Source organism: Pipistrellus hanaki, assembly GCF_964339955.1.
Source record: "Pipistrellus hanaki genome assembly, chromosome: 1".
Taxonomy (NCBI): Eukaryota; Metazoa; Chordata; class Mammalia; order Chiroptera; family Vespertilionidae; genus Pipistrellus; species Pipistrellus hanaki.
The window spans coordinates 8820741-8834417 of record NC_140503.1 but is presented as its reverse complement, the minus strand read 5'-3'; the positions used below and the strand labels follow the sequence as shown (position 1 = coordinate 8834417).

General features: G+C 40.8%; 1 protein-coding gene across 2 annotated transcripts in view; it reads left to right on the top strand.

Annotated features, from left to right (window-relative positions):
- The window catches only part of TC2N (tandem C2 domains, nuclear), a 79082-nt gene extending 65405 nt beyond the window's left edge, over window positions 1–13677 (top strand). Inside the window, exons 11-12 of one of the 2 annotated variants that reach the window (XM_084873810.1) lie at window positions 7317–7398; window positions 13595–13677. In XM_084873810.1, the coding sequence (XP_084729936.1) occupies window positions 7317–7390 (74 nt within the window). In that variant the 3' untranslated portion in view covers window positions 7391–7398; window positions 13595–13677. Of the gene's footprint in view, window positions 1–7316; window positions 7399–9947; window positions 10037–13594 lie in introns of those variants that run through there. The other variant, XM_084873809.1, reaches the window with a different exon arrangement.

The following is a 13677-nucleotide window of genomic DNA, read 5'->3' as shown; positions in this document are numbered from 1 at the left end:
TCACCGACCTAGAAAGAACTCTCCAAAAGTTCATTTGGAACAATAAAAGACCCCGAATAGCCACAGCAATCCTGAGAAAGAAGAGTAAAGTAGGAGGGATCTCAATACCAGACTTCAAACTATATTACAAAGCCACTGTTCTCAAAACAGCCTGGTACTGGCACAAGAACAGACATATAGATCAATGGAATAGAATCGAGAACCCAGATATCAACCCAAATCACTATGCTCAACTAATATTTGACAAAGGAGGCACGAATATACAATGGAGTCAAGACAGTTTCTTCAATAAATGGTGTTGGGAAAATTGGACAGACACATGCAAAAGAATGAAACTAGATCACCAACTTTCACCATTCACAAAAATAAACTCAAAATGGATACAGGACTTAAACATCAGACGGGAAACCATAAAAATACTAGAAGCATCCACAGGCAGCAAAATCTCAGATGTATGCCAAAAGAACTTCTTCACTGATACTACCCCTAGGGCAATGGAAGCTAAAGAGAAAATAAACAAATGGGACTACATCAAAATAAAAAGCTTTTTTACAGCAAAAGAAACCATCAACAAAACAACAAGAAAGCCCACAGTGTGGGAGAACATATTTGCAAATGATACCACTGATAAAGGTTTAATCTCCAACATCTACAAACAGCTTATACAACTAAATAAAAGGAAGATAAATAATCCAATTAAAAAATGGGCAATGGACCTAAATAGAACATTTTCAAAAGAAGACAGAAGGAAGGCCAAAAGGCACATGAAAACATGCTCAAAGTCACTAATTGTCCGAGAGATGCAAATCAAAACAACAATGCGGTACCATCTCACACCTGTCAGAATGGCCAACATCAACAAATCAACAAACGACAAGTGTTGGCGAGGTTGCGGAGAAAAAGGAACCCTCGTGCACTGCTGGTGGGAATGTAGACTGGTGCAACCACTGTGGAGAACAGTGTGGAGTTTCCTCAAAAAACTGAAAATGGAACTCCCATTTGACCCAGTAATCCCACTTCTAGGAATATATCCCAAGAAACTAGAAACACCAATCAGAAAGGATATATGCACCCCTATGTTCATAGCAGCACAATCTACAATAGCCAGAATTTGGAAACAGCCTAAGTGTCCGTCAGCAGATGATTGGATCCAAAAACTTTGGTACATCTACACAATGGAATACTATGCGGCCATAAAAAATAAGGAATTCTCATCATTTGCAGCAAACTGGATGGAACTGGAGAACATCATGCTGAGTGAAATAAGCCAATCAATGAAAGAGAAACACCACATGACCTCACTCATTTGTGGATAACAAAGAGCATTATAAACTGATGAACCAAAAGATAGATATAGAGACAGTAAATCAACAAGTAGACTGTCAAATTACAGCGGGGAGGGGAGGAAGATCTGGGGGAGATAATAGATCAACCGAAGGACTTTTATACATGCATATAAGTATAACCAATGGACACAAAACTCTGGGGAGGGAGGGGATGTGTGGGAGGGAGGGTGGGGGGCAAAAAAAAAAAAAAATCAATAAAATATATTTTAAAAAAAAATAAAATAAATAAGCACAGAAAAAAAAAAAAAAAAAAAAAAAAAAAAAAAAAAAAAAGATAGTCTTATTTTAATAAAAGCAAACCAGAAAAATAAAGTAAAAGATGGAACATTACTTCATTATAGAGTATTTTGTTTTTCTTAATTTCTTATCGCCTTTCGTTTTTTTCTTGTTGATAAGATAATGATGCGCCTCTTCAAGCTTTTATGTTTTCTCAGTCATGCTTCACACTGCATGAGGTTTTTTTCCTTCCTATTCCCTCTCCCCCAGCCGGAGCCCTCTGTCACTCTGCTCAGGTCTGGACTGCTTACTCTCCAGGCTCGCTGCCCACGTGTCATCCGCAGACTCACCTTCTCCCAGACTGGCTCCGAGTGCTTCTGCATCCCATGGCTTCTACTCTGCTCACGTACCTCCTCAAGAAACTCCCCAAGCATGAAGCATGGGACATACGTGTTTTATTCCCAGGTGTATCAGTCAGATACTGCGTAGGCCAACCGTGTGTACCTTCCACATTGTGCAGGCGTTTCTGTTTTGTTGCCTTTTAGGGAAACAACTTATCTCAGAGCCGCTACACAGACCGAAAACCACAACGTGCTCCCATTAATACGCTTGGTCACCTTCTCTAGTGGGAAACTAGCAGCAAAAGGGAGAGTCCCAGGTCCCCGGGAAATGAGCCCTCATTAGGAGAGCTATTTTGTTGAGTTTGGCACCTTAGTTCAGATTGAGGAGTCACTTTCTTTTTGGGGGCAAGGTCACCAGAACAAGCGAGAGGATGGTATTTCTTACGCAGGCCCTTCCAGGAACAGACTAAACCCAGGTGCCAACTTCCTTTCATGACCTGAGTGTGAGGCAGTTTCTATGTGGCCACGTGAAGGGACTTCTGAAGGAGAACATGAGTGTGAAACAGGTTTTATCAACATCTAAGATATTCATCTGATAGCCTCTGCGACCGTTCATGACTAGTCAAGGCGCTGAGTTAGAAAGGTGTAGTCTGTGCTCACTAGTCAAAGACAGTCTGAGGGGTAATCAGCCCACAGGCAGTCACACAATGAATCTGGACAGCAGATTGGCATTTTATCCATCTTACTGCTCCCTATGAATCCACAGCTCATTCTTATTTTGGTGCTTCGTGTATTTATTAATCTCATTTACCCTATCAATAGGGTCTTCTCTAGTTTTTAAAGGCCCGCTCTTCCTACAAAACACAGCTATGAAGCTCTCTCTGATTTTCTTCCCTTAAACCTCACTGCATCATCTTTCAATGTCTCTGTTTTCCTCAGGCACTCAATAATCCTGTGATGATTGAATTATGTTATGGATGGTCTCAGGTAGGTTTCTGAACCTTCCTAGGTGGATGTTGTACAAAAGATGGTAGGTTTTGAGAACCTTTACCTCTTGTACATTTTTTTTTTTAAGAAAGTGACCTTGGCCCTCAGAAAGAGGCAGTTGGTTAGAAATTCTAACTGCCTGTTTCAGATTTTCTGAGCAGGCTTCTGCACAGAGCGGTAGCTGATTGGCTGTTACCAAAGTGAAGTGGACTACTAAACCAGTAAACTGAAAATTCGGCTTTCTAGGTCTTCTTTCTTGACTTTTGTGGAAGAAAGCTTGGGAAAACACAAAAAATAAAAGAGCAACCAGACGGGCATCCCATTTGGAGGGGATTACAGTAAGAAATAAGGACCCCCTGTAGTATGAGTTACAATGTATAACTGTTCCGTGTTAGTGGAGTAACTGCAAATGGTGGAGGAGGTAGGTTCTTTCTTTGGGGACAATTCCCAATATTACCTAGTGCCAGAGAAGAAAAAATGCCCAGATATTTAACTTATATCTGACAATTGTGTAAAACTCATAATAATTATATGGGAATGATAACCGGAGGTAATTTAACTGCTAAGAGGCCAGTAGGGCTGTGTGATGAGGAGTAAAGAAGTTGCTTTGGTGTATAAAGATATGGATTCTGAGCTAGTATTTATTAAGTGCTTATTCAGTGTAAAGTAGCAATTAGATGTTTTTAATACGTTATATTCATTTATTTTTTTCTTTTTAAATATATTTTTATTGTTGATAGAATTACAGATATTTCCCTTTTCCCCTTTCCTCCCAGCCCCTACCCACCTCACCCCGGGTCTACAATATCCTAATTCTCACAATAACCCTGTGAAGTGTTATCCCTATTTTACTGAATAGAAAATGAGCTTGTAGAAGTAAAGTAACTTTCCAAAAATCAAACATGTCAATGGGCAGAGCTGATCATAAGCCAAAGGCTGTGCCTTTTCTTTACCATGAGATGATTATTGAAAGAAGATAGTACCACACTGAGAAAAGCTGTAATATTGAAGAATGAGACTGATGTGTGTGTGGAGCAGAATTATGGTGAATGAATTTTGCTGTTTTGGTGAGAATTCAACTTTAATCATTTATTTTATATTTCCACTTTTAAAAATTTTCACTTTGTGGCATCTTTGTATGTTGACTAGATATAATGAATCTGGAGAAGTTGGTTCTAAACCACCTTTGTCACTAGCTAGTAACAGACTTTGAACATGTTACTTCATGCCTCATGTATCAACTCTATATCCCATCTCTAAATGTACTTGGTATATCTGTGTGTGTGTGTTTGTGTGTGTGTGTGTGTGTGTGTGTACGTAGCTATTATAATAAGAGCATTATATGCTACTGTAATTAGGCTGGATGTCCTTTGGACGACCTTCTGGACGAAGCCGGGGCTGAAGAACAGCCTGGGTCCCCAGTGCCAGAGGAAAGCCGGTGCCAGCGGCCAGGGAAAGGAAGGCCTACTCTTGCACAAATTCCGTGCATCAGGCCTCTAATATGGCTGAGTTGCTAGAATAAGGGGACATGAAGCTGGTAGCAAAACCATAAAAAGCCTAAAGATTGCACCTTAATTGTCTCTTGAATTATGTTCTCTCAGGTTTCCCTTTCCTTAATAAAAATATTTTTAAAAAAAATTTTTCAAAGTAAGTTTTTAGTTTTTTGGTCAAAGATAGATACAACTAAATCCATGCAAATAAAATTAGAGATTTTAAAAATATGTGAGAGAATTGATGTGGAACAACTTTGAGGATAACTTAATAACAGATCATCCAGCCCAGCCGGTGTGGCTCAGTGATTGAGCATCGACCCATTAACCAAGTCACTGGTTCAATTCCCAGTCAGGGCACATGCCCTGGTGTGGGCTTGATCCCCAGTGAGGGATCATGAAGGAGGCAGCCAATTGATGTTTTTCTCACATCGATGTTTCTATCTCTCCCTCTAAAACAAACAAACAAACAAACACATGTTTTTAAAAAAGAAAAGATTTTTTAAAAATTAAATAAAATAGCCGAAACCGGTTTGGCTCAGTGGTAGAGTGTCGGTCGGCGGACTGAAAGGTCCCAGGTTTGATTCCGGTCAGGGGCATGTACGTTGGTTGCGGGCACATCCCCGGTAGGGGTTGTGCAGGAGGCAGCTGGTCGATGTTTCTCTCTCATCGACGTTTCTAACTCTCTCTCCCTCTCCCTTCCTCTCTGTAAAAAATCAATAAAATATATTTAAAAAAAAATTAAATAAAATAATAAAATAAAATTATTCATACTACAGTGCTGGATCATAATACATTTTAGTCAGTTTTCCAGGGGTGAGGAATTCTGAGGGGTTCTAATGGTGTTGTATCACTGAACTTGAATGTTTAGCAAAAGAATACAAGATTGTCCTGGTAAGGGCACTATTTCAAAGTCTGACTGTGGTAACCTCTCCATTTAATGTTAATTTTATTCCTACACCCAAAATATAATTAAATATAGCACCATGCTGATATAATTTTGATGAACCATTTATTTCCTCTTAGCTTGTGAAAATAAATTGTTTTTCTTTTAGGTATAAAAAATGCACTTCAAAAAAAAACCTCTCTCCTTTGAGGATAAGTGGTGATGGAAGGATATTTGACTTAGGGTGGTAAATACACAGTACAATATACAAATAATGTATGATAGAATTTTATACCTGAAACCTGTATAATTTTATTTTATTTTATTTTTTTAAATATATTTTATTGATTTTTTACAGAGAGGAGGAGAGAGGGATAGAGAGTTAGAAACATCGATGATAGAGAGTCATCGGTCAGCTGCCTCTTGCACACCCCCTACTGGGGATATGCCCGCAACCAAGGTACATGCCTTTAACTGGAATCGAACCTGGGACCCTTCAGTCTCCAAGCCAACGCTTTATCATTGAGCCAAACTGGTCCCGACAACCTGTATAATTTTATTAAACAACTAGAGGCCTGATGCACAAAATTCGTGCAAGAGTAGGCCTTCTCCCCCAGCTGCCGGCACTGACTTCCCTCTGACACCCAGGACTAGCAGCCCCAGCTTCATCCAGAAGGTCATCTGGAAGGATGTCTGGTCTAATTAGCATATTACACTTCTATTATTATAGATGTCACCCCAAGAAATTAAATAAAAAATTCTTCCCTGACTATATGGTAAGGATCATGAATTTCAAAATCCAACATTTGAGCTTTTATTGTCAATTAAAAGCACATCAATTTTGAGGGAGGAGAAAACATCCGTTACATTTAATTTGCTCGGCAGTTGTCTGGAGCCGCACAGGATCTGGATTTTCCTCTCCCCACAGCTGTTAACATTAAGTCAGCGTGTCACCTTTTCTTGGATGCTGGCAAAAGACAGAAGACACCCTCCGTCACAGACAAGGTCTTTATCACTCACAGCAAAAGCAATAGCCAGGCATCAGCACGATGCCCACTCCAGTTCTCCATGCCCCTGAGGCCCATGGAGAGGATCTATATTATGGGTGGCACATTAGTTTACCAGGGCCACTAAGCAAAACACCACAGAAATCCATTGTCTCACAGTTCTGGAGGCTCCGAATTTGAGATCAAGGTGTTGGGGGGTGGATTCCTTCTGAGGGACATGAGGGAAGGATCTGTCCAGCCTCTCTCCTTGGCTTGTCGATGGCTACCTTCTCCCTGTGTCTTCACATCGCCTCCCCAGCATCCAAGCTTCCCCTTCTTCGAAGGACGCCAGTCGTATTGGAGGAGAGCCCACCCTAATGTCCTCGTTTTAACTTGACCACCTCTATCACGACCTGTTCTCCAGATACAGCCACATTGTCAGGCGCTGGGCTTTCGGACTTCCATATGAATTTTTGAAGGGGCACAGTTCAGCCCATAGCAGATGCTCGCTTACACACATAGTGGGCGCATTACAGGAGAGGAACACTAACCTTGGGAGATTCACCATGGAAACCAGCCTGCTCTCGTCCAGGGAAGAGAGCCTCACCCCTCAAGGTTTCTCACTACAAACACAACTCAGAAAAGGCCTGAGTCAAGAGTGGCTAGGGCCTTGCATTTCTGGCACATGTGGATTGTCTCTCCCCAAAACACTGCCGTCGGAATCTCAGATTAAGGTACAGCTATGCTGCCCTCCGCGACTTTAAGTCTGGTTCTGTTTTTATGCAGAACTGATCACACCTCTCCAGAAGCTGTCTGCATTGAAGAAAAACCTGAGCCATACCTCTTCAGTTTGCAATAATTATATATTTATAAATATCTTTAATACCAATTAGGGAGTAAATGTAGAGCTCAGTCAACTGTTATGTTATCTGCTTTTGTCACATAAGAAATGCTTTTAACTTAAAGGAAGAGGTGTTTCTTATCTATGTCGTTGTTTAGAGCAAAGGAACTCAAGAATATGTTCATAGTTATCACATGGAAATAATCCCTATTTCTTCCAACAGATGGAACTGCTACTTTTATATGGTACAATTTCGCTTTTGAACATGTTTGCTTTTTCATCAGGAATTATATATAATAATGAAGGTAAGTTTAAGACTCTCTTACTCTCTATTTTCTTCTCAGGATTTATTTATATCCCTCCCTTGCTAACAGTTACAATATTTTTCTTTTAGTACTTCTTCATTGCCCTATCTTCCACTGTTCCGAGGTATTATCTATTGTACTTTGGTGCAGAGGTTTCTAACAATACTACTGTGAATGTATTGTTAGGTTGTGTACATAGAGACTTTTCTTTCGTTATAGTATTTCGTTACTCAGAAGTCATAGGCTCCTTAAAATTTAAGAAGTATTTTATATATTCGGAACTTTATTTGAATAGATCTTTTGAAATAGATCTTTTTTATTTTCCTTCCATGAATAGTAGCTTATAGTCTGAATTATATACTGAATTATAAGGCTAATTGATTAGGATTGAGAAATTTTCTGATATACAATGACCTTTGAACAACATGAGGTTAAGGAGCTGAGCCCCTGCGATCCAAAATCTGTGAGTAGCTTCTGGCTCCCCCAAATTTAACCCCAGTGGCGCCTCGGTATCTACAGGGGTTTGGTTCTAGAAACCCCATGGACACCAAAGGAGAGCAGGGACTCAAGTTTCTTCTATGAAATGATATAGCTCGTAAAAGAATACATACAGTTGGCCCATACCCCAGTGGCAGATCAAAAGCACTATTTGAATTGGATCATAAAATGTGTTAAAAGATGGGGCAGAGAATGGAAATAGAGAGGATTACTGCTGTAGGCTCTAGCAGGATCGCCTAAAACCATTGCAAAACACAGATATTTACATTATGATTCATTTACAGGAGTAAAATTACAGTTATGAAGTAGCAACAAAAATAATTTTATGGTTGGGGGTCACCACAACATGAGGAGCTGTATTAAAGGGTCGCGGCATTAGAAAGGTTGAGAACCACTGCTTTAAAGAGTTTATTCATCAGGTGATGGAATGTCAGTAAAGATTTTTTTAAAGCAGATAAGTGGTTTGGACTTTAGAATCAAATTATAGCTTTAAAAAATAGATCTGGCAGCATTGTCAGGTGTGGGCAAAGTAAATATATGGGATGACCTTGAAAACTGTTTAACAGTATAACCTCAAAATTTACTTTAAGCCGTATCTGTGATGCTAGTATTAGGTCTTCCAGAGCCCCCTCCCTTTCATTAAACTGCTGGAGGCCTGGTGCATGGTGTTCGTGCACTCAGAGGAGGGGGTTCCCTCAGCCCGGCCTGCGCCCTCTTGCAGTCCAAAAGCCCTCAGGGGATGTCTGACTGATGGCTTAGGCCCACTCCCCCCGGGGCCTAGTGTTCTTGGAACAATGGATTATAACTCTACCTTTTTTAAATATATGATTTAATAAATATGTTTTTGTAAATGTATTAGATAAAAGCTAGTATTATTGTAACTCCAGATCCTGTTTTCTCATAATCTAAGAGGTTACTGTATTTAAGAAAGTATTAATTTATGTTTTGGGGCACACAGTGTATAAAGTTGTAAATTTGTGGCATCAATAACTGAAAGGGGTGGTGATAAAACTGTAAAGGAGCAGTTTTTTTTTTTATGTTATTGAAGTTAAACTGCTAAATATTCAAATTAGAGTGTTTGCCTTTAGGATGTTAAATGTAATCCCATGGAAACCACAAAGAAAATAGCTAAAGAACATATACAAAGAAAATTAGAAAGGAATTTAAATATTTAACTTTTAAAAAAGTAACTCTATAAGAGACAGTAATACAGGAAATAAGGAAAATATGTTAAAAGGTATATAGAAAATTAACAGCAAAATGACAGAAGTCTCCCTTAATCAGTAATTGTGTCAAATGTAAGTAGATTAAACTCTTCAATCAAAAGATAGAGGCTGGCAGGATGGATAAAAACACACATGATCTGTCCTTGCTGTGTTGTTCAATGGTTAGAGCGCCAGGCTGCCCTCCGTTGGTCACAGGTTCAGTTCCCAGAATATTAATGTTTCTCTCTTTTTCTCTCTTCCCCTCACCTCTCCCTCCCTTCCACTCTCTGTAAAAATCAGTGGGGGGAGAGGGGGAATATAACCTCAGGTGAGGGTTAACGAAAGCAAACAAACAAAAAAACACGTGATCCAACTTTGTTGTGTATAAGAAATTTACTTTCCATCCAGATAAGAAGGGCTCTTCCACCCACCCACCCCCCTTTTTGGGAGAGGAGTCACCTTCATATTAATAGCTCTCTATTAAAACAGTTTTTTTTTTTTCCAATCTCCAAATCCTCTCCCTTTCATATGCTCACAAGGTTGAGAAGCTTAAGAATCAAAAACTATTTTTTGACCGTCTCTGAAAAATTTGCACTGTGGCCTCGTATGTGATATATTTTATTTTAGCGTTTAGTCAAACCTTCCCTTTACTATCCTGAGTTTGCATCTCCAAAAGGAAAAGTGGTAGAAGATTTAGAATTTTATCTAGAGATATATGAGTTTATAGCACACAATTATAATTGTTATTCTTTTAAAACTATTTTGTCAGTTTATAAGTATAATTTTATTGGAAATTATTCTATCAGTAACCCAAGATATATATGCATATGTATTTGTATTGTTTAGTTGATGCCCTGAACAACTTTGATTGTGCCACCCAAGGATTACCCTCAAAGGATAAAATAATCAAGTTGTATCTCACCTCAGACGACTTGGTAAGGCCCACTAATGGCACATAGCAACCTTTCACATTCCTTTTAGTAACTCCATGTGTAAAATCAGTAGCACCGGACTGTTGAATAACTTCCCACTGTGTTCAGACTTAGGGAGGTAAAGTTCTATCTAAATAATAATGACAACTGGATCGGTGAGCCGAGATGTTTTTCCCTGGGCTCGCATCTCACCACACGGAAAGAAAAGCTGCTCAGACAAGAAGAGTTAAGAAAAAGTATGAAAAAAAAATTTTTTTAAATATATTTTATTGATTTTTTACAGAGAGGAAGGGACAGAGATAGAGAGCCAGAGACGTCGATGAGAGAGAAACATCGACCAGCTGCCTCTTGCACACCCCCTACCCGAGATGTGCCCGCAACCAATGTACATGCCCTTGCCCGAAATCGAACCTGGGACCTTTCAGTCCACAGACTGACGCTCTTATCACTGAGCCAAACGGCAAAAAGTATGAAAATTTATTACAAGCAGATTCAGACACTCTGCAAAAGGTGGGAGACTCAATAATGGGCTGCGCATTCAAGCCTGGTAGTCCAGGCGTATACACTGAGTGGCCAGATTATGATGATCTCTGAACACATAATAACCTGACCACTCAGTGTATATCCTATATAATTAAAGGCTAATATGCAAATTGTCCCCTCGACCAGGAGTTTGACTAGCAGACAGGCTAGCCAACTGCCCATGTCCCCTCCCCCTGGTCAGGCTGTCCAGACCCCACCCATGCACGAATTCATGCACCAAGTCTCTAAAACACACACACACACACACACACACACACACACACACACACACTAGAGGCCCAATGCACAAAATTTGCACATGGAGGGTGTATTCCACAGCCCAGCCTGCACCCTCTCCAATCCGGGACCCCTTGGTGGGATCAGGCCTAAATGGACAGTCAGACATCCCTCTCCAAATACAGGACTGCTGGCTCCCAACTGCCACCTGCCTGCCTTCCTGATTGCCCCTAACCGCTTCTGCCTGTCAGCCTGATCACCCCCTAACCTCTCCCCTGACAGCCTGATTGATACCTAACTGCTCCCCTGCCAGCCTGATTGCCCCTAACTCCCTCCCCTGCTGGCCTGGTCCCCCCCAACTGCTCTCTCCTGCAGGCCCAGGTTCCCCTCCAACTGCAGGCCCAGTCACCCCCAACTTCCCTCCTCTGCTGGCCTGGTACCTCCTAAATGCCCTCCCCTACTGGCCAGATTGCCCACAACTGCCCTCCCTTGCAGGCCTGGTCCCTCCCAACTGCCCTCTCCTGCTGGCTATCTGGTGGTGGCCATTTTGTGTCCACATGGAGCAGCCATCTTTGACCACATGGGGGCAGCCATCTTTTGTGTTGGAGTGATGGTCAGTTTGCATATTACTCTTTTATTAGATAGGATAGAGGCCTGGTGTGTGGGTGGGAGCCAGGTGGTTTGCCCTGAAAGGTTTCCTGGATCAGGGTGGGGGTTCCCATGAGGCATTGGGGCATGATGCAGCCTGGGCGAGGGGCCTGTGGTGGTTTGCAGGCCAGCCACACACCCCAGCAACCCAAGTGGTGGCCCTGGGATCTGGGATTTATTTATCTTCTACAATTGAAACTTTGTAGCCTGGAGTGGAACCAAGCCTTCTGCTTGCTTCATGGTGGCAGCCATTTCTGTTGGGATTTTTTTTTTTAATCTTCAATAATTGAAACTTTGTAGCCTTAAGCAGAGGCCAAGACAGACCTGGGCTGCAGAAGCTTGGCTTCCTCCATCGCCAGGGAAACCTAAGCCTTCCTCCAGCTTGTTCCGTGGCTGCAGCCATCTTGATTGGAGTTAATTTGCATACTTGCTCCTGATTGGCTGGTGGGCATGGCTTGTGGGTGTAGTGGAGTGATGATTAACTTGCATGTTACTCTTTTATTATATAGGATACACACACACACACACACACACACTTGAGTGGCCAGATGATTATATGTTCAGAGATCATAATCATCTGGCCACTCAGTGTATATTTTCTACAAGCCTGCTACTATGTCTGTCTGTGTAGTCACCTGATGATTCCCTCAATTGTTTTACCCAGGAATGGACCTGTCCTTTCCCTGTTTCTGTTTCTTTCTCTGTGCCTATGCTGGACTTCCTCTGTCCCTATGTGCTGCAGGCCCTCCCTTGTTTTCCCATGCCTCCTGCTTTGAGTCCAGAAACATTTTATTATTTCTGCTTGGTTGGTTTCTGTGATCAGGCTGCTCAAACTTCCATGTCTGCCCCTGCCTATGTGCCACCTGCCTTTGTTTTCCCCTGCACCCCATCTGTGTCTGCCTGCATTTCAAGTTTACCCTCTCAATAATACTTTCTAGTCTATTCCACTTGGCTTACATAAAACACTTTATTTAGCCATTGAATGCCCTGGGTGGTTTTGCTTTTTTTTTTTTTTTTTAAGAGCAGCTATAATGATCTTCATTTTTTTGGATGTGATTTGTACTTTTGAAGTTTGATAGATGTAACCTGGTAGACAAAGACAAATATCTCACTGACCTTGAGAAATAATCCTTTCTTTTTATATAACAAATGCCACATTGCAATTGTTTTGGATAAGAGATGATTTTATCCCTTTGATTTAAATAATGGCAGACTTAAAACACATACACCCACATCAAAATAAAATAAAATATACTACTAAGGTAGCCATGCAGCAAATGCTACCTAAAGTGTAAGTTAATAAATAATGCACATATTGTTTAAAACTCTATGATAAATTTAATAAAACAAGGACAGATATATTTAGCCCAAAGTCTGCTTTGTTGTAGTTCCCAGTTTTTTCTTCATATGCCAAACATATATTAGGACTTTTAATTATTTTTTTATAAATATTGTGAAGCTCATGCCCTTTGAGTCAAAAAATGCCTTTCCTATTTGTGATTATATATTAGTAGAGGCCTGGTGCATGAAATTCATGCCTGGGTAGGGTACCTTGATCTGGCCAGCGATCAGGGCTGATCATGGCCTTCTAGCTGCCAGCTGGGGCCTTCCTTTCCCACTTGCTGGCTGTGGGCCGGGGCCTTCCTTTGTTCTGTGCTGCCTCCTGGTGGTCAGTGTATGTCATAGTAAGTGATCAAACTCCCAGTCTCCCAGTCGAACTCCCTAGGGGACACTTTGCATATTAGCCTTTTATATACACTGAGTGGCCAGATTATTATGATCTCTGAACGCATAATAATCTAGCCACTCAGTATATATCCTATATAATAAAAGGCTAATATGCAAACTGTCCCCTTGACCAGGAGTTAGACCAACAGGCAGGCCAGCCAACTGCCCATGTTCCCTCCCCCTGGCCAGGCTGGCTAGACCCCACCCATGCACGAATACATGCAATGGGCCTCTAATATATATATCTATATATCTATATATCTATATACCTATATATCTAAATACACTGAAACTAGAATGACTAGAGATAGTCATCTTTAGCAGCATCTACTTTTCATAGATTTCTTCTTATTTTTAAATTAATGTAATATGCTTTCTTCATTGAATTGTCATTACTTGTTTGTTTGTGTTTTCTCTTTCCTAAAGAGAATCGAGTGTGCTTTCCAATCTGACATTAACTTCCCTTCAAAGGACTTTCTAAGCGTGTTCACATCAGGAGGAGTTACTCC